Genomic DNA, 26,445 nt, shown 5'->3' with positions numbered 1-26,445 from the left:
TGGGCATGGAAAGACAAATGGATAATGGCATTAATCATGTTTGACACTGGTTGAATCAAGACAAGATCTGTCTGATTTTGTAAGAATTTAAGCTCAAAGAAAGTCTTCGTATCCAGGGGTTGATATTTGAGGTTATATGGTTTGAGTTCAAGATAATGATAAGGCAATGATACAATACAGATAGAGAAATGATATAGGATACAATAATCTTAAATTGCCCTTTTTAAAAAATTTTCTGTTTATAGTGTGAAATAGAATCTATTCATTAACCAATATTAAAATAATTGGACCTGAAACTAGAGGCTTCTTTTTTGTCCTATATGATAATACAGTGGAATTTATATTCTATACATGTTTAACCAAGTGGACTCAATCAGAAGCATATTCTGAGGGGTAAAGGTGGGGATAGTGAAAATTACAATTTGAATAGTGCTTGTAATCTTTCCCAGCATCCACCTCAGATGGAGGTTTCCATTGTGAGCATGACATGAGGGCCACAGCTCTGCTTTTTTCTAGAGTCATTCCTGACCTTCATGTGCCTTTTGTAGTATGAACAACTTGCTGGATCAAATGTGATTTTAGAGTATAAGGGTTTGTATTTGTTGATGACATAACCCACCACTACAAGCCCAGTACTTTTTATGGCATTTCATTGAAGCTAAAGGAAATCCTTGATTGTTGGAACCATGAGAGTTGGTATGGTATCTATAAAGTGGCATCTTCCAAAATGTCTTCTGAAGGTAATTTTGGCCATGTACGGTTTTCATTTTAAGAGGTAGCTTAGGCTGAATTTTGAGAACAAGTTGCTGCTAAATTTTGAAGGCATGCAAACTCACTAGACTGATGAATCAGTATTTTGCAAATGACAAAGTGGGCTTTTTGTTTGTTTTTGTAAAGTTTGCGTAGGCTGAGTTTGAGCCCATCCTAATGAAACTATTCCTTTAGGGTAATGATTCTCAACACAGGACAATCCCTGCTACCTCCCCCACTCCCCCAGGAAACATTTGGCAGTGTCTGGGGATATTTTTAGTTGTCACAACTGAGGAGGAGGTGCCATTGGCCTCTAGTGGGTAGAGGGCCAGGAATGCTGTTAAACATCCTACAGCACACAGGATAGCCTCCCCCCTCCCCCCACAACCAAGAATTATTCAACCCCAAATATCCATGGTATTAAAGTCAAGAAACCCTGCTCTAGAGTGAATCTGAGTGAACGGCTTAGCAAGAACTGGCCCAACACCAAAGGCAAAGTCTAAAGAATTTTCAAAGTTGTGAGCTTTTTCTCGTGGGACCTTTTTCACATTTATGTGACTAAACCACAAGTTTAAAGTTGATGGTGTTAGTTATTAGCTCTGAACTGGGGAGGTCCCTGGAATGTACATGATTTGGAGCAACTATTATAGAATTGGCTGGCCCAGCCCTTGGTTTCGTAAGACCTGCCAGAGAGCCAAGTCCTGGCAGAGTCGTCGAGACACCATGACAGATTGAAATCAATTGAAGCCACCCAAAGACTTATTAAGTTCAGATCTTTCTACCAGCAGTTTATCTCTTCAAAGAAAAATTGCATGGCAGGAGATTCCAATCGGACATTCTGGATTCAGCTGTCAGGGACATCGATGAAAGCCGACCTGGAATGTTTGTGCACACCGTATGTTGAGTGTGTGTGTGTGTGTTTGTCCTTTGAGGAATGATGATGAACTTCTCCCTTGCAGCATAAGTCACCAACCTCACAGTGTAACATCGTGATTAACAGAGGTTCAAGGCCCATCGGGGTTCAAATCCCAGGTCTGCTTATCGGTGAGGTCGGAAGGAGATGGACATGCTCAGAAGGTGCCTGGGGGCAGCCAGTGTAGGGACAGTTCACAGAGGTGTGGAGAGTGTCACAGGTCTGTCAGGTGGGGAAGTGCCCAGGGACTAGCAGCACTGGGAGATGTCAACACTACTCCCACCTCCAGGCCTGGGGGAACTTGGTTAGTGCCTGGGACTGGTGAGAGCTGTAGCCTTGGGAGCTGTAGCCTTTCTGCCCATGGGACAGAAATAGTGGCCTGACAGTCTCTGCCAACCGGAGGCCCCACGTGAAGAGGGTGGAGGCATAGTCTAGCCTCTCTTTCCTCCCTCCTGTGCTGCTACCTCCCAGAAGCTGACCTCTGTCACACTGAGAGGGAGCCAGCCTCCTGGGGCACAGAGCAGAATAGAAAACGGGTCTGGAGGAGCAGCCGTGAGCTTCCAGCCTACTGTGTAGCCCTGGACAAGTTGCTTAACCTCTCTGGACATGTGTCCTTATTTCTCACACTGGGACATTAATCATCCTGCTGGTATGAGGGCTACACAGGGTGATGTGTATGTGGTTCCTGGGAGGCACCAGTGTATAGAAGGTACCTGGTACCTCATGTGCAGGGCCTGGCGTCTAGTGAAATCTGGGGGACCAGATGAGGAGCTGGTGCTGGGCTTTTGGAGGGGCAGAGAGCAGTAGCTGTTAGGAGTCCATGTCTGCCCTGGCTCACTACTCAGGGCCTACTCTCCCTCCTCTCTCTCCCGGTTTTGTGATCTGCACGAGGGAAGTACCAGCGTCTGACTGGGCACCCTTTTATATTCTCTCGACAGTAGCACTGGAGTTTTCCCTCTTTCCCTATGGCTCTCACGTTGATGGGTTCCAATCCGGCTCCTATGCCCAACCTCTCTGTCCTGCAATGTCTGTGTTCTTTGGATAGAGAATTCCCTTCAGTGTCTGCGTTCCGGCTACGGGTTCTTTCCCACAGCATTGGCGACAACCGGGTTCTTCATTACTTCCTTCTGAATATACTGGCGACCTCTTCAACGATTTCTTCCATATTAAGTAAATTGTCCATTCCTGTATCTTTTTATACAGTTTCATTTTGATTTTTTTTCTCCTCTCCCTGCTCTGACCTTAACATTTAGTTTAAAGCTCTCTGAATCAGGTCAGTGCCGGTTCTGGCCAAATACATTTTTCTGGCCTTTGCTAAGTGCCTTCTGGCAATGCCAGGATCCCATCAGTCTGCTCACTTAGGATGTGGTCCAGGAAGACAGGTCCCAGTTTGGGATGCCTTTTGTGTTGCCAGGAGTTTCTTGCCATGTCCTCCCTTCACTTCCACACTCATGCCCACTGTGAGGAGAGGGGTAACCTGGCACCTGGCACAGGAACTTCTCAAATCTCCTCTCCTTGGCCCAGCCCCAGAGATGCGGCAGATCTTTACGTCCTTCCTCCATCCAAGGTGATGGGCGGGTGTGGCTGGTGAGAGATGAGTGGGGGGTTCCTGGCAGCTCCTGACTTGTAGGTTTGGTATATTGCAGTCACTTCTGACCCTCCTTCAAAGACAGGGCTGCAGGCATGTGCTTGGGAGTGGGTGCCCTGCCCCTTCCTGCCCAGCACCATGGTCTGGGCCTTCACTGTTCCCTCCTGGCCTCACTTTCTGAGGGCAATAAGAGAGGCCTCACCACAGAGGGATCTTGAGGAGACAGCATCCCACGCTCCCTTCAGAAGCTGACACGCTACCTGTCCCAGTGCTCTTAGATTGGAAACAGCTTCCCACTGGCGCCATGTTTTTATTCATCATCTTCTCTTGAGCCCCGGGGTCTGGCATTCGTCTCTTCCTCCTCAGTCTCTCTGTCGTCAGGGTTTGCTTTCTGGACTGTTTGCTCCACGCTAACAAGGAGCTTCACTGATAGCACCAGACATGCCTCAGCTGTCCCACTGGGAGGTGTGGTCTGTCTGTCTCTACCTGCAGCAGCCATCACTGCCCTTAGAGTAACATCCCCCCTTGCAAGGCCCATTACCATGTGGCAAGACAGCTCTCATTCCTCCAGTGTCCCCTGGGCTCCTGGTCTTTGCACATACTCTCCTTCTGTCCAGAACATTCTTATATCCACTTTACCCTGCTTTTCTTTAAAATTTTTTTAACATTTATTTATTTTTGAGAGACAGAGCGTGAGTGGGGGAGGGGCAGAGAGAGAGAGGGAGACACAGAATCCAAAGCAGCCTCCAGGCTCTGAGCTGTCAGCACAGAGCCCAGTGCGGGGCTCTAACTCACGAACTGTGAGATCATGACCTGAGCCGAAGTCGGATGCTTAACCAGCTGAGCCACCCAGGCTCCCCTACTTTTCCCCCATTTTAACTCCTTTTCATTCTTGGAGACCCTGTTTAAATGTCATTTTGGTACAGCGGCTTTTATGTTCCTTCCCAGGCCTTGTCAAAGTCCCTTGCCATAACCCCCCGCCTAGGGCACTGTGCTTTTAATCTTAGGACACTGTCACATATAGATATTTTTACCTGTGTCTGGGTGAGGTGAGGGGCTGGGGTTTCCCCGTCCACTGGTGGTAGGGTTCCCCCACCTCTGCCATGCCAGGCAGGTAGGTTCTCCTTGCTCCTCTGTAGTCCCTGTGATGACAAGCACTGGGTCTGTCACTTGTGTCACTCATGTATCACTGGGTCTTTTACCACCAACACCATTGGGGCAGAGAAAGGCCTATTAAATACAGGAACTGGCAGCGATGGGAAGTCGTGAGCAGTCTCCACCCCTCAGTGTTGACAGATGCCTTAGTTCTCTGTAGGGCTGTTCCTGAAGACTAATATGATATGGTTCCTCCTGCTTCCTGGGCACTCAGGGTGGGTAGATGATACTTGTTCCCCTGTCTTCCCAGGGGGCAGCCAGCCTGGCATGGGGCAGCAACTCAAGGATAGGGGATTCATGTGGTGGGGGTCGTGCTGACAGGGAGGTCCTGATGCAAGAGAATGGGAAAGGGGAGCAGAAACGTTCTGGAACTTTTTGAGCAGATGTTGGCCCAGTACCATGCGGAGGGCTCATGGACATGAGAGGAAGGCAAGGTCTGAGCCCTCGGGGATCTTTTGCTCTTGTCATTCCCGTGTTTGATTAGCACAGCTGCAGAAGGGCTCTGCCGTGGGTCCCAGCTGTTCCTTCCAGGAACCCCCTGTCGCCTGTTATCCAGTGCTCTCACTTGGGTACCTGGCCGCATACCGTGGTGACCCCAGTTGATGGCTGTTTCCTCAGCCAAGGAGTGAGCCTTCTGAAAGCAAGGATGTCATGTCAGTGACACGCGTGTGGCCTGGCGTGTGTGGTACAAGGAGCAACTACGTGTGTCTGCTTTCCCACTGTCACTCTCGATCTTTGCTGGTTCTGCTTGACTTGAATGTGTATGACTTTTTTTAATTTTTTTTTAATTAGAGCATGAATGGGGGAGGGTCAGAGAGAGAGGGAGACACAGAATCCGAAGCAGGCTCCATCCAGGCTCTGAGCTGTCAGCACAGAGCCTGACGCGGGGCTCGAACTCACAGACCGTGAGATCATGACCTGAGCCGAAGTCGGAAGCCCAACCGACTGAGCCACCCAGGTGCCCCAAAATGTGTGTGACTATTATTTGTTCATCGTTAGGACAACCTCACGTGCCACAGATTTGCCGGCAGGGCTTGTGATGCTGAGTCTGCATTCTGGTCGGGAGGTGGTTCTGGAGACGGCCACCTCCCCAGCAGTGATGACAAAGAGAAGCCACCCAGTGGTCGAATCACACAAAGAAATGTCTGACTCCACGAAGTGAGGCCCTAGCGGATGGGGATAAAATTGTGTAGCGTTTTAGGCACAAGAATGTTTGGCTCTGTAGCATTTGCACACCCGTTCCCGTAACTGTCCAGACGGCCACCGCTTCCCCGGAAGGAAGTGTGGTGGCGGGGTGCATGTAGGCTGAAGTCAAACCAGCAAATCGTGCATCTTTCCTGCTCTGTCTGCCAGTCTCCTGGGGATAGAGAGTAGACACAGGCTTATGACAGCCCCCTGCGGCCATCTCCCTGTCAGTGATAAAGCCACGTGGAGGCCCCCTAGCCAGTTTTCGCCATATGCTCACCAATTGCAAGTCAAATGCGTGCCACATGCTAGACTGTTGCAAACACATTTTCGTTTTGATGTGGCTATTCTGGAGTAAATGTGTGCAAGGATGCATGCCTTCTGTCAACCAAAGGATGACAGTGCTCTTGGTAACACTGTGCTTCTGCCGTGCTTGTGAATGAAGGGCTGTATCTCCTTGCTAAATACTTCATTATCGGATGAGAAAGATATCGCCATAATAATTCCTTCAGTACCAAAGGGAATTTTTCTCCAGGACATATTCACTCTTTGCCTGTACTCAGCTCAGTCTTTGCTTTTAAGGAAATGTATCCGACATGCCCATTCTTAGGCATGTGGGCTCAGGGTCGTGCGTCCTTTGGCTTTCTCCTGCCATTGCCAGGCGGCATATCCCTGCCTGGAAACTTTGTCCTCATATCACCAGGTCCATCTTGGGGACGCCCAGCAGGGACAGCCAGCAGACAGCAGAGGCCCGTTGCCACCCCAGCCTGCCTTTCCTCCAGTGTCCCAGGGAAGCAGGTTCCTGTACTAGGCTAGAAGATATGCAGACAGTCGTGAGGCCCCGGGCAGGTGGAAGGTAGAGGCTCTGTGACCTCTGCACCCACTTCCTACCTGAAGGGCCCTGGGGAGATTCCCACGGAGGGGTCCTGCTTCCCTTTGGAGTTGGAAGTTACCCAAGGACACGAGGAAAAGCTGACGTTGCAACTTCCTCAATTCCCTCGTTCTCAGAGGAAGGAGGCTGAGAGCAGATGAGGGGTGAGGGTACTGGACCCAGCTGGAACTGGCAGCATGGCTTCTGGCTGGGAAGCTGAGGGCAGCTGCCTCCCCCGCCACCCCCACCCCAGTGAGGCCTGAGCTTTCCTCTGCCTTTTAGCAATTGCCCCGCCTGGCCTCCTGGAGGGCCTGTTCTGGTATCTCATTGCCGGCCAGTCCCCACTCGCCTGAGCCAGCAGGATGCCTCCACGAGACACCTCCCTGATCTGCTTGTTCTTCTGGGGTCTCTTCCAGGTCCTGCCCCAGGCAGATGCTGCTGAATTTCCGTATTGCTTTGAGTAGCAATTGCCTAGGGCCGGGGGCACATTGCCAGGATTCCAGCAATGTAGTTTTTCCCAGCTCTGAGGGTCACACTCTCAGGACCAACCTGTCCTCCTCTGGCCTTCACATGTGACAGTTGGCTCAGAATTTTTTGTATTCTCTATCATTTGCTATGGATACACTGTGCACAGCTGAGAGATTTGTTGTGTAAAACCATGCAAAGCCATACTGTGCCATTTTCCCTTTCCTCAGAGGATGTCACATAGGGGAGCGTGAGCATTTGACCTTGCTACAAGCATCAGATCTCCAGTCTTGATAGGTTTGCAAATACTTCTGGGCCCAGCAGTGATTCTCCTGAACAACTTTCAGAGTTAGGGCCTAACTTCAAATTATGAGCAGACCTCATTCAAGCAAAGTGGGGGCAGTCCTCACTGGTTTGGCAACCGATAAAACATCAGGCTGCTACTGCTGTGTAATAAATTACCAGAAACACAGCGATTCAAAATATAGCCATTTATTATCTCACAGTTTCCACAGGTCAGAAGGCCAGCAGGCCAGCATGGCTCAACTGTGTTCTCAGCCCTGGGTATCACAAGGCCACAGTCAAGGCTGTGGCTGGCCTGTCTCTTACTGGGAGCTGAGGGAGGCCCTGGGAAGACCACCTCCAGGTTCATTTCGGTTGTTGGCAGACATCAGTTTCTTATGCTCACAGCCCCAAAGTCCCTGTTCTTTATTTCATGTTGGCTGCGAGTTGCTCTCAGGTTTTAGGGACCACTCGCGTTCCTTGTCTGTCATATGGCCCCTCCATCTTTATGGCCACATGCTTTTTTTTAAATTAAAAAAAATTTTTTTTTAAGGTTTATTTTTGAGAGAGAGAGAACGCGAGCAGAGGAAGGGAAGAGGGAGAGGGAGACACAGAATCTGAAGCCGGCTCCAGGCTCTGAGCTGTCTGCACAGAGCCCAACACGGGGCTTTAACCCATGAACCCCGAGATCACGACCTGAGCCAAAGTCAGACGCTGAACCAACAGAGCCACCCAGGCGCCCCTTAAGCCACACACGTCTGATCTCTCAACTTTCTTTTTTGTTGCCAATCAGAAAACACCCTGCTTTTAAAAGTCTCACCAGATCGAATCAGGCCCCCCTAGATAACCTCTAGACCTTGAAGTCACGTGACTTGAGACTGCACCGTCAGCTACACGGTCCCTTCCCAGCAGTGTTAGTGTTTAGCGTTTAACTGAATGGCCAGGGGATGGGAATCTTGGGGGTCGCCTTTCGAATGTCGCCCACAGCAGACAGCCAAGAGAAATCAACCTCAGGTCTGCTTTCATACCTCACTTGACATTCCCAGGGAGTTCCTGTTGTGATCATAATCTCCATTGTTGTCTCCACCAGCCAGTGCTGGGGATCCCGAGCCTGGACCGGAGGCGGAGGTAGGGCAGAGTGCGGACGAGGCCAGCCCTGAAGTAGCCCCTGCCCGCGTGGGAGCAGAGAGTGAAGCGGAGCGAGCACTGGAGCAAGAGCCAGAAGAGCGGGCCTCCCTCAGCGAGAAAGAGAGGCAGAGCGAGGAGGTGAACGAGAAGGACAACTGCTCCGCCTCCAGCATCTCATCCTCCAGCAGCACGTTAGAGAGGGAGGAGAAGGAAGACAAGCTCTCCAGGGACAGGGGACCTGGTAACGCAGCCCTTTTTTCTCAGTAAATAAGTCCCAGGGAACCCTGGGGTGGGACACCTGGTTTGCTGGCCACTGAGGTGACTTCCCGGCTCAGCTCACTCACTGGCCGTGGCACCTGGTGGCTGGAGGTGTGAAGGATGCGGCCACACTGTCGGCAGCCCACAGCTTCCTGCCCCTTGTGGAGGTGGCCCCACACCCTCTGCCATGCTGTCGCACCATCACTTCTACAGGTGGGAGAAGGGCTTGATAATGAGGGCAGCAAAGGACTTTTCCTGAGGAATAAGCCCCCAAAGAGAAATTCCTCTCTTCCTTCTAATTGCTTGTTAAGAGTAAATACAGCTCTTTTTCTGATTTAAATTTAGAGATCTGTCGTGTTGCCATCTGCTCCCTTGAAAGTTTCTTTGGTGAAGTGTGCTAAAACCATTATGATGGGCGTTTCAGACCAGAGCAAATGCGCTAAAATGAACTGAATGAGTATTTCCAAAAAGTGGCAGTTCACGATGTGCTGAGGTCAATGTGGTGTGCTTTAATGGAATATATATAATTTAAGTAACTTTCTACAATATACTCAGGGCCATTTGTTTCTTTGGTATGAAATATATGCTTTTCTTTATGGAATTTGTTCTTTTTGGTATTATAGCTGATATTTATTCAGTTCATCTGTGTAATGGTGACTCTATGGTTAAGGGCCAAATGGAACATTAATCCTCACTGGGGACTCGGGGAGGGTGCCATAGAGGGTTATCGGAATTGTAAAAGATTGATATAATCATTTGAATTATGGTTCATATGCAACACCATTGGGTTGGTTGTCCTGCCCATGACTTGTGTGCTGTTGAGATGACAGGGTGCCCCCTCTCTCACCTAACACTCCTCATCAGTGGGGGCATGCCCTACTAGCCAGCCTTCAGTAAGCTACACAGTGATACACACTCAAGGAGCCTATGCCTTGGGTCCAAAGTGCAGCATGAAGGCTCTGCAGGGGCCTACCAACTGGTGGCATGACCCATGCATGGCTTGTTAGTTCACACATAAAGAATACATGGTCTCTGAAGCATGGATGTATGAATGAAAATGGAATGAATGGATGAATGAATGAATGAAGCCATAATGTCTGCTACAAGAACTATCAGTCAAGAGCTTGGTCTTAGTTAATATTTGAGTTTTCACCAGCTATATTATTAAATTTTATTCTTTCTATTGCTAGTCCCTATGACGCACTGGAAATGGGACTTGAGGACTTTATTAGTTTATATCTTAGTAATTATTGCATTGAAAATCTTGTGTCTGGCTGGAGATGTATTGCTGGAAAGTATTACATATATTGATATTTACTTAATTTCTCTCCAGTCAGATTGCAGTTAGTCTCCCAAATTCTACTTGTTCGTGTTCTCCTTCAATGGGATTAGGGCCATAGTACAGTCGGGTAAGTCGTCTTGCTCAGGTTGTCCTTAAATCATGTTTAAGTCATTATAAATAGCTCTAGGAATTATTCGTCGTCACTAGGTTTAGCAGGCCTAAAACATATCAACAAGTTGCATTAGTGAAAAGAAGCCAAGGAACAGGACTTTCTTGGATCAGATTGCCCAGTATTTTTCCAAATAAGGGCAACTTTCCAAAAATGGAGACTCTACTCCCAGTGAAGAACCACTGACTTCCTACCAAAGTCAGTATCCAAGTGTATCGACTCAGGAGTTAGTGCTTTGCAGTGATTTTTTTTTTTTTTCTGCTTTAGTCAGGTGCTATTAAGAGACATGATCATAATTATTTGCTGCAACTTTAGCTCCTAGAAAATCCCACTGCTCACAGGCACGATCAGCAGCTGTGGAGTCAGGGCGGCTCTGTCATCATAGCTCTTGCCTTTCAGAGTGTTCTCAAATCACAAAGGCAATCATAACGATTCTCAATCTTATTTCTTCTTTATTCATTTAAATTCAAGTTAGTTAACGTACAGTGTATTCTTGGCTTCAGGAGTAGAACCTAGTGATTCATCTCTCACATATGACACCCAGGGCTCATCCCAAAAAGTGCCCTCCTTAAAGCTTGTCACCTAGTTAACCCGTCCCCCCTCCCACCACCCCTCCAGCAACCCTCAGTTCTCTGTATTTAATAAGATAAAAACAGAGAAGGAGGCAAACTATAAGAGACTCAATCTTATTTCTTTTTTTTTAATTTATTGTCAAATTGACTAACATACAGCATGTAAAGTGTGCTCTTGGTTTTTCGGGTAGATTGCTGTGGTTCATCGCTTACATACGACACCCAGTGCTCATCTCAACAAGTGCCCTCTTCAATGCCCAGACTCAGTCTTCTTTCTGATGATAGTATCCATTACTCAGAAATGAGTTTGTAGGTCTTGAAAGAGTCTCAACTTATTCTGGTTGTGTGGCTTTCTTTTTGTTTCCCATGTTCCTCTCCATGGCATCAGCATGAGAGACTTTATGGTAGCATTCGTTACAGTTGGCAATAATGACTTGTATAACTGTCTTTTACCTCCACTTGAATATAAAATTTGTGAAGACAGGATGTCTGTCTTGTCTATCGTGAGTCCTCACTTCCTTGCGGTAGGCCTAACAACATAGTAGAGGCTCACAAAACTGTTGATGAATAATTGAATGAAGAGACAACTGGCTAAGATATAGCAGCTCTATTGTTCCCAGTTCCTCCCTCTAACAATTAAAATATCAACACCCTGGGCATAACAGAACAATCAATTATAGGAGGACTCTGAAAAGTGGAAGGAAGACAGACTGTCTAAGGACCTTTGGACTAGAATGACATGGCAGTAAAGCTCTAATTAAATCCTATTCCCATAGCCAAAGAATTGGCGAAAGGATTGCCTAACAGAACAGAAAATTTTTTGGCTGTTAATACATTCCCTACCCTAGACAAGCACTAATTGAAAATCTGCTGTCCTGCCCCTCCCCAACCCAGTAGCTTTAGTGGGACCAAAGAGGAGGTGATCTTCTATAACCTCCACCTTATGGAAACGGGTTTCTGGAGGGGAGGTGCGTGAAGGGATGGGCTAAATGGGTGATGGGCATTAGGTAGGTCACTTTTTGGGATGAGCACTGTGGTGTCAACAGTACTTAGTAGAGAAGCAGTCCTCTGCCCCCTGCCCAACAGTAGCAGATGGTGTTCTCTCATTTCCTTGCTGGAGTAGTTCTCCTAATGGGGAACTGATATTCTATCCACTACAGGGCAAAAGCAAGTGGCATCCCAGTTTCCCTACTGGAGAAGTGTCAGTGGGGTCTTGTAGAGATCTAAGACTTCACCTTCAGCCAGCAGGAGACAGACTTAAGCAGTGGAAGAAGACTGATCAGAATTCTCGTTCCCCTGCCCTCCTTCTCTAACACCATCTGGGCCCAGCCAGGGAGCTCAACCTCCATCTCCACCCAACATAAACAAGGTAGAATGATGTGGTTGGAGGTGGAACTTGTCTGCGATCTCTTTTCCCCAACCCAGAATCAGTAGGGACCAGTGGGAAGCCGAGCCTTCCCCTCCACTTGGAGGCAATGTAAGTGCTCCACTTTCACTGGAAGTATGCCCATGGGGTCAAGAGGTTGCTCAACCCCCATCCTGCCCATCTGCAGTGAGGCAGTGTGAATCAACCCTCTTGCTAGGGTGGTGACAGTTGGACCCAGTAGGGAGTTGAACATCTATGCCCATCAAGACCTGTACAGCACACCTAAAAAGGGTGACTGCCTGCTGAAAGAGAAGATTAAACATGATCCAAAGTCCAGCAAATAATACCCAAAATATCTAGGATACACTCTAAAATCACTCATCATATCAAGAACTAGGGCATTCACAACTTGAATGGGAAAAGACAAGCAACAAATGCCAACATTGAGATGAGCCAGTTGTTGGGATTATCTGACAAGGATTTTAAAACAGCCATCATGCTAATATTTCAGTGAACAGTTATAAATATTCAGGAAATATGTAAAAGAAATGAAATATCTTAGCAAAGAAATAGAAGATATAAAAAAGAACCAAAAGGAAATTATAGAACTGAAAAAATACAATGGCCACAATAAAACACTTGGGCCGTATAGTAGATTGGAGACAACAAAAGAAATAATATATGCAGTTGAAAACAGATGAGTAGAAATTACCCAACCTGAATAACAGAGGGGAAAAAAAACTGACTGAAAAAATGAACAGAGCCTCAGGTACTTGTGAGACTATGTCAAGGGAACTAACATTCATTTCATCAGGGTCTGAGAAGGGGAGGAGAAAGTATGCAATGTTGGAAAAATGTTTGAAGAAATAATGACTGAAAATTTCCCAAATTTGGGAAAAGGTGTAAACCCACAGATTTAAGAAGCTAAGCAAGTACTAATGGGGATAAATCCAAAGAAATTCACACCAAGACAAATGATAAGCAAACTTCTGAAAACTAAAGACCAAAAATAGAATGTCTTGAAAGGGACTGGGAAGAAACAAAGTGTTACCTACAGAGGAACACCAATTCCATGGCAAAACAGTTCCTCATCTGAAACATGGAGGTGAGCGGGAAGTGGCGCAGCATTTGTTGAGTGCTCGAAGACTAGAGTTATCAACTCCAGCAAAAGTAGCCTTTAAGAATGAAGAGAAAACAAAGACATACTCGGTTAAAGAAAAACTAAGAGAATTTAGTTAAAGAAAAACTAAGACAAATTAAGACCTACTCTTAAGGAATGACGAGAGAATGTTCTCTGAACAGAAAGGAAATGATGACAGAAGGCTCAGAATTTCAGAAAGAAAAAGAACAGGGGAATGGATAAAAGTAGTAAGTAGAAAAGACTGTCTCTTGCCTTGTAAGTTTCTTAAATCTAGTATGTGATGGTGGAAGCAGAAACTGTAACACATGAGATGTAGTGCCCACTATACGTAGATGAAATACTTAAGACAATTACATTTTTTTGAAGTAGGGAGGGTAAAGGACTCTAAATGGAAGTAAGGGTTCTATGCTTCAAACTAGTGAAATATCAACACTGACAGATAAGTTAGTGTGCATATCGTAATACCTAGAGCCACTGCCGAGAAAATTATATGAAGCAGGGTACTCAAAAACACTATAAATCAAATTGAAATTCTAAAAAAAAAGTGTTCAAAGAAAAGGAGACCAAAAAAAAAAAAAATGAAACAGGAACTAAAACAAACAGAATGAATTAAAAAAAAGTGGCAGACTGAAGCCCTAACATATCAATAATTTAAATGAAAAGATGGAGATGTGCAGAGTGGACAAAAATACAACCCAGCTATATGCCATGTGTTCAGAACTCATTTCCTACATGATGGCATAGGCAGATGGAAAGTTAAAAGCTGGGAAAAGATACATCATGCTAACATTGATCAAAGAAAAGCAGGAGAGGCTATATTAGGATCAAAGTAGACTTCAGAGCCAAGGAAATTGCTAGAGACAAAGAAGCATATACTACATAGCGATATAAGAAGACCTAAGTGAATGAAGAGATTTTTTGGCAAAATAAAAAACTTCCACTTTTCCCAGTAAATGGGGAAGGAGACCAGTCAGCCACTCCACCTGCAGCAGCCCCGTGACCTCAAAACTGTCTTCCTAGTTACAGGACTGTCTGGCCAGTCATAGGGACTGCAAATACCCAGATGTTCCCATCATGTCCTCAAGTGCCATCTCCTCCCTCTTTGATGGTGGTTGTCTCCTAAGTGTATTTTGTGAAACCTGCAAGAGGGTTCAAGGGCTCCTTGTTCTGGTGTTGGTCCTTTGGTGAGGTCAGGCCACTCCTGAGCAAGGTACAGAGGATAAAGCTACATTGGAAGAAACAGAGCACCAGGAGGCCTTTGTGCCTCCTCAGTGAATGCCTCCTCTAAGGTGAAGTCAGAGCCATGTGAGACAGACCAGTGCATCCCCTGGCGTGTTTGATCAGGACATTCCTCTTTGGTGGAACAAGAGCTCCAAATGCTCAAGTCTCTGGCCTAGGTCTCTGCCATCCCTCAACACAAGTATCCACAGAGGTCCTGGGTATCTGATGAAACTCATTTCCTGAATGCCTACCAAACAGCCTTGCTGGCCCTTAGGAAGCAAACTCAGAGGAATAACATTCCTGACCGTTCATTTATTCATTCATTGATCCATCGTGGATGCTGAGAATCCAACAGTGAGCAGCAACAACAAAACCCAATCCCTGCCCTTGGAGAGTTTACATTACAACGAAGAGGACAGCTTACTAGTGTTAGGACAAAGGCAACAATAAAATAAATACAGAAAATGTGTGGAAAATTAGGCTGTAATAAGTGCTCTGGTGACTAAAGCTGGAAAGGGTGATAAATAGCTCCGGGGAGAGGGAGGGAGTGTTGCATAATTCTAAACGAGGTAGTTGGGAGGACCTCACTGAGAAGATACTGTCTAAGCAAAGACCTAAAGGAGGTTGAGAAGCAAACTGTGTGCTTAAATGGGTGCCGTTTGTCCCGGGATGGGCAAAGACCCTGAGGTCAGATCATGCCTGGTGAGGTTAGAAATGTCAAGCAGCTACTGTAGCTAAAGAGGTTCAGGCACGTTTGTCAAGAAAAGTAAGGGGGGTTCGTGCAAGGCTTGTGAACATTGGAAGGTCACACTGGCTTTTTGTCTTGGTGAAATGTAGCACCGTTAGAAGACTTTGAGCAGAAAGGTGTGATCGACCATTTCAATATATCCCTTGGTCATTGTGTTAAGAACTGACTCTAGGGGCCAAGAGTGGAAGTTGGGACCAGCTGGGGGGCGCCCCTCCAGTGCTGCAGGCAAGAAACCATGCTGTCTCGGCCCAGGGCCATGGCGGGGCAGGTGATGAGAAAAGTTGGTTGGATTCTGGATGTGACAGGAAGATTTAGCTAACAAGACACCCTGTTGTGTTGGATGTGTGGGATAAAAGAACAGGGGGGATCAGAGGACCCTGAGATTTTTGGAATTGGCAGCAAGATGGATGAAAGTTGCCCCGTCTGAGATAGGGAACAGCTAGCTGCAGGAGAAGCAGGTTCCGAGATGGGGTGGGGGTGAGAGCAGAGGTGGTCCCTAAAGCCCAGAGGCTGGATGAGATGGTGTCTAAGAGAGTGAGTGTCCAACTACACAAGAGGTCCAAAGACATTTAAAGGTTAAAGATAAGGAGGAACCAGCACAGCAGACTGAGAAAGGACAGCCAGGAGAAAGGAAGCAGACCAGGTGAATGCAATGTTCTGGAAGCCAAGTGAAGAACAGAAGTTGAGGAGGGAGCCGTCTGCTGGGTCTAGTGCAGCAGCAAAGTCTTCGACCACCTGGGAAAGAGCAGCTTTCAAAGGTGGTGAGAGCAGAAACTACGTTAGGCTGGGTTCAAGAGAGAGAATAGAGAGAAAAATTGGAGCAGTGAGCAAAACAACTCTGCTAAGCAGCTTTACTTTAAAGGAAAGGAGAAAAGTTGGATTATGGCTGGAGGGCTAAGGAGAGTCAAGTGAGGTGTTTTTGTCTTAAGGTGGATGAAATTATGCCATCCTTCTATGCCAGCAGGAAGTTCTAGTGGGGGGAGCATGGGAAATGTGGGACAGAGAACCACTGGAATGGCTTCCAAATGCACACATGGAGCGTTGACCCTGCTAGGAGGGATGGTTTCTCGCTAGTCACAGGAGAGAGGCCATGGCTGGGGTTCAGGTGCGAGCAGGGGGAGGCTGGATGAGGCCCTGGAACATCTCTCCTGACTTCTTCTGTTAAGCTGTTGAACCAGGAAGCAAGGCCATGCTTGTGTGAAGATGTGTGACAGTGGGAAGGTTGGAGGAGAGAGAGGAGGTAGGCAGAGTCACCCAGGAGAGATTGTGATGAGGTTACCAGGCAGCAGTAAGGGTTTCCCAAAGACTGGTGACCATGGACTTAAAGGGCTTGTGCCTTTCCCCAGGCACTTTGAGCCACATTGGTGCACATGTGGAGTAGTGGGGAGACGGACATAACTCTACAGCCTTTCCAACACCTGTCCCGTGGTGGGGGAGGGAGCATCTTCCTTGCCTCCCTGTGTCTAGTTAGGACAGCAGCCCCTTAGTTACCTGTGGCTGGGTGGGTCCTGACCAGCTGTCCTGGGTAGGCAGGAAAAGTGGGGGAAATACTCCTATGAGCCAAGGTGCGAGCCAAGAGCAGTGTCCTACCTACCAGAGTCGGGTCCTGGAGCAGGTCATTGCAACTTTGATGGGCATCTTGTCAACCGGGACCACCTCCTCTTCGGTCACTTCATTTCAGTGTTTTCTCTCTGTATAAAGCCTCTGTATTACCTAACTGGTTTCTCACAGGATTAAGGCACCTGCCACTTGCTCATTTTTTTTCCTCCTGTATGCTTTCAGGTTTGTGGTCCGCGGGTGTTCAGGATGCCGGTGTAAATGAACAGTGTGGCGACATCCTTACCAACAAACGGTTCATGCTGGACATGCTGTATGCCCATAACAGAAAGCCCACGGATGACGAGGAGAAGGGAGAGGGCGAGACCGGGAGGACTGAGCCGGGCGCGGAGGCGGTAGCCAGCCTGGCTAGCAGGATATCCACCCTGCAGGCCAACTCTCTGGCCCAGGATGACAGCGTCAGGAGGGTGGACGTTGGCTGTCTGGACAATCGGGGCAGCGTGAAAGCCTTCGCCGAGAAATTCAACAGTGGGGACCTGGGGAGAGGGTCCATCTCCCCTGATGCCGAGCCTAATGACAAAGTCCCAGAGAAAGCATCCGCACAGCAGAAGACGGAATCTGACTACATTTGGGACCAGCTCATGGCCAATCCGAGGGAGCTGAGAATCCAAGACATGGATTTCACTGACCTGGGGGAGGAGGATGATGTCGACGTCCTGGATGTGGACCTGGGTCCTAGGGAGGCTCCGGGGCCACCGCCCCCGCCCCCACCCACTTTTCTGGGTTTGCCTCCCCCGCCCCCACCACCCCTTTTGGACAGCGTGCCTCCCCCTCCTGTCCCCGGTAATTTATTGGCTCCTCCTCCTCCAGTGTTCAACGCTCCTCAGGGCTTAGGGTGGCCCCAGGTACCCCGGGGTCAGCCGGCATTCACAAAGAAAAAGAAGACCATCCGTCTATTCTGGAATGAAGTGCGGCCGTTCGAGTGGCCATGTAAGAACAACCGCCGCTGCCGAGAATTCCTGTGGTCGAAACTGGAACCTATTAAGGTGGACACTTCCAGGCTGGAGCACCTGTTTGAGTCCAAGTCTAAGGAACTGTCCGTCTCAAAGGTACCGCTAGCATCCCAAATGCTTCTTGATCTGCAGAGTTACTTTCTGCTGTTGAGTAGGACTGGGAGATGTGTTGTATATAAAATTCCCTTCATGCTGCTTTTGCTATATGGTAAAAAAAAAAAAAAAAAAAAAAAAAAAGAAAGAAAAGGCAGTTGGTATAAACACCTTTAAGAGATGAGTCTTTGTGCCATACCCTAGATGTAACCTAAATGACTATGGGACCCTTCATGGCCAACATGGACAGCAGCTTCCTAACACCGTTAGGCAAAGTAGCTTTCAAAGAACCAAATAACCCAGAGGAAAAAACAAAAACATTAACCAGGGAATATTAGCCGAGCCCACCAGCAGATGCTGATGTTAACTAGAGGAAAGTAGTCTTGCTAATTGATCGACCACCTGGACTTTATCCAGGAGACGTGGCTATTTACTCTCACCTTGATTGGTTATAGTGGATGGTAGTGGTAGTTTGAACCTCCAATATAACCACACAGTAATTTAGAGTAAACTTGCAAGAACTTACCATAAATTAGTTTTAGCTCCATCTGTTCCATTTATCATCATTTCGGGTGAGTACATGGCTACCTGAGCTGGACTCCCCGACCAATTCCGGATCAAAAAGTAGGTGCAACATTCTCAGGACAAGAGGGCCCTTTAGACAAGGAGCCAAGTGACAGAGTTTGTGCCTAGGGAGGGGTGGGACTAGGGGGGCCTGGAACCAGGGGCGCTGCTCCTCCCGAATTGGCCTTCGCCCTGGTGTCGATTTCTGCCTAGTCTCCGCAAGAATGTGAATCTCAACTGGTCTAGCCTCAGGAACACCCCCCCCCCACCTCAGTTCAGAATTAAAGCTTCCTCCTGTTTGTAAATCCAAACTGCTAGGATCCAACTCAGCACATCATGTCCAGTCAGTCCTCTCCTTCCGCTGAAAGTAGACCCCCTTTTGTCCTCTCCAGAAAATGACACCTAGGAAAGTGAGGTTGGGCATCCCCTCTCAGTGTCTCTGTGTCCTGACTTTCCCAGGACTGGTGGCATGTTGTGCTGAGCCACTCGTGTGTCCCCTTGAGTTCTTCCAGTGCAGCATGGCATTTGGGAGAAACTATTCCTGGCTGGTTAAAACAGCAGTCTCTGGTGGCCCGGAGTTATCCGGGGCCCACCCTCACTCGCACCACCCTCCAACCTACTGATCTAGTTGGCTGGTCTCCTTCAGCCACCACCTCCTCACATGGGCTGGTCTGGCTAGTGCGCCCTCTGGGCTTCCACGGGTTGCTCAACACCCTTAGGTTTCTGGCCCTTGCTTGGGTTGGAGGAAGTAAAGGGAGTAACAGTTTGGCAGTGAAGTTCTTTCTGACTTTGTTTTTACAAAAGGAAGTAGCAAGATTAAAAACTTCATTGAGGGGACCCAAAATGGGCAGTTCACCCGCCTCCCTCCTTCTCTTGACTCTACTCTGGTTGGTGACAAGAGTCTGGTCACTGCCCTCTCAGTAGCCTGAAGTTCCATTCTTGTTTGAAGTAGGTGGTGACCTCTTAAAATGCTTGATTGCCTGGCTAAAGAACAATTGTTTGCCTAGTTTTTCTAAAATGAGAGCATAAGAGAAAAGTAATATATTGAAATTTTTACCAAACAGATTCCAGAATGTCCTACAGTGGGACCTAGGAACCCATACCTCTGTTCTTGGGAGCAGGGTGGGCGGAGATAGGAAATGTGAGAAGGAACTAATTTACAAATATTACAAAAGGTAAAAAATGCACATTAAGATTAAAATACATCACATTGGAGAGTTGAATCTTTATGTGTATGTTATTAATGCAGATATAACCAATTTTACTTCCGTTTCTAATCCTTGATTATGATTTTCATACAGCACAGCTGTAAACAACCACTTCTGAATTCTGGCTTGTGAATTCATTCATTATTCATTAAACACAATAGCAACACAAATAAAAATGAAATAGACTTCACAAGCCAGCACAGAGCAAAGGGAATCGGTTTTGGTTTTTGTCAGAAAACTTATACCAGACCGGAGCTCCAGAGCATCCTTCTGACCATCCAGGTCACCCCTCAAAATAAAGATTCATGTTCCAGATCCAAGGATGGGTGACCAGTTAATGGAAATAAGAACAGGAAAATATGCTTTTGTATTTCCTTTCCAAAAAGTTTTTGGAACTGGATCTATTTTTCTGTCTCAGAAGGAAATATATATAGCTTTTTAGTAAGATGACTTTAATTATGTTTTGTGGAGAAAGACAGAAATCCTGTGCTGAATTTCATCGTGTTGTGTTCCTACTGCTGGTCTGAGATGCGGTGAATCACATAGAAGATCACAGGAGTGACCCCAGAGAATGATGTCAGGGCAGAAAGCCCCTGAAGGTATGGGGATGTACCCTCATGGACTTCGTATCATCCTGAGGAGCCCCAGGAAGTGGCCTTCATCCTATGTGCCTAATCAAGAGCAGCAAAGTCCCTCCTGCTCCCAAAAGGCAGTTTTTATGTCCTAAGTTACAGACAGTACACAAGACAGGTGTGGACTGGAAGAGAAAACTGGAAGGAAGAAAGGGACTTGGTCTCCCCTTTGAGGGCTCAATGCTGTCTTCCTCCCCTGGGCTCATTAAGTTTATCATGGGGAGGGGATTCCAAAATGGGTTTGGAGAATTTTTTTCAACTTTATTTACTCTGACATTTCAAAACATATCAGAAGCTATTCACAGTGACTTTTTAAGAAAATTCAAAGAATGATGAATTATTTGGTCTGGGGTGAGCCCCAGCCTGGGTTATTTTTAAAAGCACCTCAGGGACTCAACCAAAGTTGTGCACCATTGATTTAAAGTGATAAATGAGGCACCAAGGAGGGAGGCATTGATCCCTTCACCACCGTGTTCCACGTTGACTCCCCCATCCCCCAATCCATTTTATTCTCCCAAGAAGGGAGTCAAGTTTTCCTACCCTATACTCAAGTTCAGGATATACTGAAATGTTATTTTATTTAACATCACCCTCAGAAAAACCTGAATTCTATCATATGGAAGTTGAAAACCCAACTTTGGGACTTCAGTGGGGTGACCATACATCTAATGTATCCAGGTTGGCCCGGGTGTATGCCTGTTGTCCCGGCATGTATGTAGAGCACTCCCTTTCTCTCTCAGATGTCTTCTGGTTAGGGTACTAGACATACTCCATTACCATAAGTAAGGCAGCTGTGTCGCAGCCGGCCTCAGCTATGGAAGACTGCTGCAGAAGAACTGGGAAATGAATGCTTTTTTTCCCTAAGCTTCATGATAAGGCAAGCCTATTCTGCCAAGTTCCTCAGAAACTCTATTCCTAGCTACAGGTTTGTCAGCCTTTATGCAAACATAGTTGGGTGATGTCGTTGTTGCCTTAATGCTTGCCCATGTGTATCAGTCTCCCTTGTTACAAGGACTTAGGAATATTCCACAGTTGTCACATCTTTATGACATCTGTATTGTGGTCTCATTGTCATTGTCACTTTCTCAACAGGCAGTTTTGAAAATATCCAGTGGCGTCACTCTCTTGGCAGTTAGTGGAGAGTGAGGAGGAATGATTTATCATTGCAAAGCCAGTGCCCTGCTGAGCCAGACCCAGGGTCTGTGACTGCGATGCTGAGAAGCATTTTGAGAGGTCGTGCATTTCATGGGAGTGCTCTCCAGCTGAGGGGTATTTGTTGACTAAATCACATCCTTAGTTCAGTTTCCGTGTTCGGTCACAGCACCTTCTGGGGTGGCAAGTTCTGTATACTGAATATCCATTCTTTAAATGTTGCATCCTTTATTTCTAATAAAATCAGTCTTTAAAGAGTCGAAGGGGGTGATTCTTCAGGGCAGGATGAACACACTGGAAAGCAAGCCCTTTTACCTGCCCAGATGGCATGCCTCCACGTGTGCTTCTCATTTCATACTGTCCCCTCATGGGGAAGTTTCCTCCTTCACCGTGGTCCTTCTCTGGACCTTGGACCTCCTTATGCATGTGCCACGGGCAGAAGCCACAGGGCTGTGTAGAGGCATGGATCCATGTTTTCTGTCTTATTTCCAAGAACCGCACCCATGATGTGGTTGCATGGAGTTAGCTGTAGCAGGATGTGTGGCCCTGCCTTCAGCAGTCAGCTGCACCCAACCCCAGAGCCTTGCAAGCTGGTTTACCCCTGAATCTGGAAAAACTGTTTCTCCGTCATCGACAGCTTAGCTCCCGGTACTGGGATGAGCTCGGCATTTGTTGGGTGTGTCAGGGTCGTTTTAACATCAAGAAAAACTCCCTGCATTGTCTGTAGCTGTGGGGACTTGATCCTACATCATTCATAAAAATGGCAGGGCCAGTCCTTATTGTGTCTTCGAATGGATAGGGGACCCTGTTACTGTTTTCTATTTTAAGAAATGTTCTCTTATCCCTCCCTTTTGTTTCCTGTTTTTAAATTGCATTCCTCTTTAAAGAACAACTTTCTACTCAGCAGTCCTGTCTCAAAAGCCTTTAGACTTTCAGAAAGTCTAAATCAGTCTCTCTAGATGCATGAGAGATCATTTAACATCTATGATCCCTGTGTCCTGCTCCAGACCAAGGAGATCAGAATCTCTGAGGATGATGCCCAGGCGTCACTGATGTTTAGAAGTACCACTGAAGATTCTCTTGTGCACTCACCATTGTGCTTTGATCTAAATAAACTACATTTTCTGGTTTTCCTTCAGAAAGTGTCAGGAGATTGATCAGTCCTGTTTTCTTCTCAGATACATAATGCTGAGTTTCTCCTATCTAGTGATAATGAGTCACTTAATGTTGACCCATCTGCCATCAGTCATGGAAGCAGTCATGTCTCCTGGAAAAGGAGAATCTCCTGTTGTTTCTCCAGAATGCTCCTTTCAATTAGTCCTAGAGACCAGTCTGTTAGCTTCAGAAGGGAATTTGGCCTGTGGAAATCACCGTGATATTCTCTTTGTTAAAAACAGAAACCGAGGTGTTCTCTACATTCTTTTTTGCAAGATCTTTAGTACCATTCAAGGAATGCTCATTTTCTGGGATTCCATGTGCCTAGAGGTCTGTGCAGACTCTAATAAGCACCATGAGCTATTTTCAGTCATTTAGAAAGCCCCTTGAGAGTTGTCCGTATCCATGGCAAGAGCTTTATAGGCTAAATTGAATATTGAGTCTCTATACTTTCCTCTGGAATTATCACTCTCCAGGGTAAGGACACTGATCTGATCTGACCTTCTTATTTATGTAGATGTCTTTGATCAGCAAATGTGGTAGACACATTAGTCATGAAAAATATATACTGGTAGACCATGTATTTTTAAAATGTCAGTTGAACAGAAATGATAAAAAGGAGTCATTTATGGTGAAATAGCTAAGAACTAATTTTTAATTTTTTTTTTAACGTTTATTTATTTTTGAGACAGAGAGAGACAGAGCATGAACAGGGGAGGGTCAGAGAGAGAGGGAGACACAGAATCTGAAACAGGCTCCAGGCCCTGAGCTTTCAGCACAGAGCCCGATGCGGGGCTCGAACTCACGGACCGTGAGATCGTGACCTGAGCCGAAGTCAGACGCTTAACCGACCAAGCCACCCAGGCGCCCCATAAGAACTAATTTTTAGAAAGTAATGTGTTCCAAGCATTGTCATAAGTGCTTTACATGTATTAATTCCAGTAATGCTATTCTTTTTTTTTTTTTATGAAATTTATTGTCAAATTGGTTTCCATACAACAGCCAGTGCTCATCCCAACAGGTGCCCTCCCCAGGACCCATCACCCACCCTCCCACCCCCCATCAACCCTCAGTTTATTCTCAGTTTTTAAGAGTCTCTTACGTTTTGGCTCCCTCTCTAACCTTTTTTTTTTCCTTCCCCTCCCCCGTGGGTTTCTGTTAAGTTTCTCAGGATCCACATAGGAGTGAAAACATATGGTATCTGTCTTTCTCTGTATGACTTATTTCACTTAGCATAACACTCTCCAGTAATGCTATTCTGATAGTTCTAGCAAATACCTCTGTAGTGCCTACCGTGATCCAGGCATTGTTCTTGCTGCTTTACATCCATGGTCGCATTTCATTCTCACAGCAAACCTTGCAGGGTATATGCCAGAGAGGAAACTGAAGCACAGAGAGGTCCAGTGACTTGCCAAAGTCACACAGCCATGAATGGTCACATCCCAGCTGAAGTTAACTTTCAGGGCTCCCGAGTCTGTCCATGTGATCCTTGGATTCCATTTTGTTTCTGCTACTTTTTGATAGAAAGGTCAATCAGCCAAAGTTTGGTCCTCCACCTCAGTGAGTCTCGAGAACCATCAGGGAAGAAAGGCTTGCTAGAAAGAGGCTCCCTTGGGCCCAGGCTCTGGGCATAGCATGTTAGATTAGGACTTGGCTGAAAGTGAAATGGGAACACTGGACTCTGGCATGAGATAGTTGCCCCAGCAAAAGAGTGGTAGTAAGGTAGTGTGGGGGAAACCACTGTGGATCTGTCTCTGTACATGCCATTTTTCCAAATATGCCCATAAGTGTTCAGGGGAAAAGGAACTTGTTTAAGGGGTATGGAGCACCCTGGGAAGAAGCCAGGCTCTGTTTTGCTTCCAGAAAACCTGGTTAAGCTGAACTCTTGACCAGAACCAGGCAGTAATGCCCAGCATATAGAATAGCACCACCTTTGAAGCCCCAACTTTCAGGGATCCTCTAGTGTGCCAACAGTTGCCTTTCCAGAAATACTGTCTCTGGGGAAATGCTTCAGTCTTGTATGCCATATAGGGCTTTTGTTTGTTTTTGTTTCTGATTCAGCCAAGAACATTGTAGGGAGAGGGGAGGCGGTGTAAGGTCCAAACTGGTGAGAGAAGAGGTTACCCTCCATGGAAAGAGATGCTATAAAGGCAAGCAGAGACCTTGGATAAGGGTCAGGAAGGAGGTCACTAAGGCAATTCAGCTCCTTTCTCCCAAGCTGTGCAAGAAGACTGAAGGTCTAGCCTCCAAGAAGACAGAAGTGTGCCCCTCCAGGAAGAGGCTTCAACTAGGCAGCATCCAAGACCATAGAGTTGCAGGATTTTTGAGAAGCATAGAGGAGATGGTCAATTTAAGTGTTATTAGTAACTACCAATGCTTGGGGAGAAGGCTGTGACCATTCCCTGCAGCCCCAGATTCATCTAGTGATCAGCTTCCTGGGATGGGGCCCTGCTCTAAGACATAGGGCCCTGCAAACAGTGTCGCAGGATCATGTGAAGGACATAGTAAAGATCAGACTTGCTGAGCTGGGACTTTGATCACAGAATGACAATTAAAATGGATCGAATTTGATGACTGCTAATCCTGAGATATGGGCATGTGCTCCTGGGCACAGAAACTTTGGCTTATTGCAGGTACTGCTCTAGGTTATTGTGGAAGGGAAGGAGAGAGTCGGCCATCCCCACATGATCTCCTCCTTCATCTTGGGCAGAACGGACGCCAGGGCACTTGGGTGCTCAGTGGCCTCTAGTGGAGTCTGTGTTAATGATGAGGAACAGCATTTAAAACACCTTTTGGATAAAATCCAGAGATTGAACAATTCAATTTCAGATATTACCTTAATTCTTATTCTTTCCCTTACCAAGTGGGTCAAAGTGCTCTGAAAACACATGGAGTCACCTTTGGGGACAGCTGTCCCTGTTATTTCAGGATGCTCAGCGGCTTGCTTCTTCCTGACTTGTAGGAGAGTATGTGGGTGTGTTCACTGGTATAAACTGAATGCTGTTGGGAATGGAGACAAGGACATGCCCGGCTCAGAGCCATCACATAGGTGTGTGCAGGCTGTGTGCTGTGCAGGCTGCCATGGGGCTGTGTCTCCCCAGGGAAGGCATCTTTTTCTCATTTGCACAAAGGCTAGATTGGGCTGAGTTTGCTCAGACATGTTTCCAGGCTCTTGGAGTAAAGAGGGCCTATATAGATGAGGGGCTAAGAGCTAATGATTCCCAGGGAATCCCTGCCTTCCAGGAAATGTCTCCTGTATTGGAGCCTGGCTATGGGTAGTTGCCTCTCCTATGCCAGGTCCCAGGCTCCTTCTGCCATCCATGCTGCCCTCCTTATGCTCACAGGATGTCTACTGAAGCATCTTCAGGCCTCGTGTCCTGGCATCCCTCTTTGTTGCCTGCCTTCGGCATTTTGCCAAGCCTTTTCTCATTCCTTCTTAGCTTTCCACACACAAAATAATATGTTAGATTTAAAAGCTGAATATCAGGGGCTCCTAATAAGCTTACTTGATTAAATACACAGCAGATAAGCTCGCCCTGCAGAGTGGAATGCTTCTAGGCCACATGTCCCTGGGCATTCAAACCTGATCACACCCACAAGAATTGTTCCTCCTGGCCACCAGGCTGCAAAACAGCTGGGGATGCTTTCAGTTATTGTCTTCGTGAGGAAATTTTAATTTATTCCCAAATGCATATTTAAAGACTTAAAATAGAATTTTAGCAATTGAGTTTGGAAGGGCTTAGTAGGGCTTAAGGAACCACAGTCCATTTCTCCTTGCCAGCTTGCAGCCTTCAGTGTTAAAGCAGGCCAGCTTCTCCAGAAAGCTCAGCTGTTCGAAGGCCCAGCCAGTAGGGAGGGCCTCAGTGCAAGAGACTGACAGCAGCATCAGCCACTCGGCTGGGGCCTGTGTGCAGCAGAATCGGAGCAGCTGGTTCCTGAGGTCCCTGCATATGGCCCCCAAACCTCCTGCTTCATCC

General features: G+C 46.9%; 1 protein-coding gene across 5 annotated transcripts in view; it reads left to right on the top strand.

The window, feature by feature from the left end:
• FHOD3 (formin homology 2 domain containing 3) overlaps positions 1-26,445 on the top strand; it is a 480,663-nt gene that overhangs the window by 403,991 nt on the left and 50,227 nt on the right. For all 5 annotated transcript variants that reach the window (XM_030336761.1, XM_030336760.1, XM_030336759.1 and 2 more), the window contains 2 exons: positions 8,300-8,578; positions 16,877-17,760. In XM_030336761.1, the coding sequence (XP_030192621.1) occupies positions 8,300-8,578; positions 16,877-17,760 (1,163 nt within the window). The remainder of the gene's footprint in view (positions 1-8,299; positions 8,579-16,876; positions 17,761-26,445) is intronic.

This window comes from Lynx canadensis, chromosome D3 (genome assembly GCF_007474595.2).
Source record: "Lynx canadensis isolate LIC74 chromosome D3, mLynCan4.pri.v2, whole genome shotgun sequence".
Taxonomy (NCBI): Eukaryota; Metazoa; Chordata; class Mammalia; order Carnivora; family Felidae; genus Lynx; species Lynx canadensis.
This window is presented reverse-complemented; position numbering and strand designations above follow the sequence as displayed.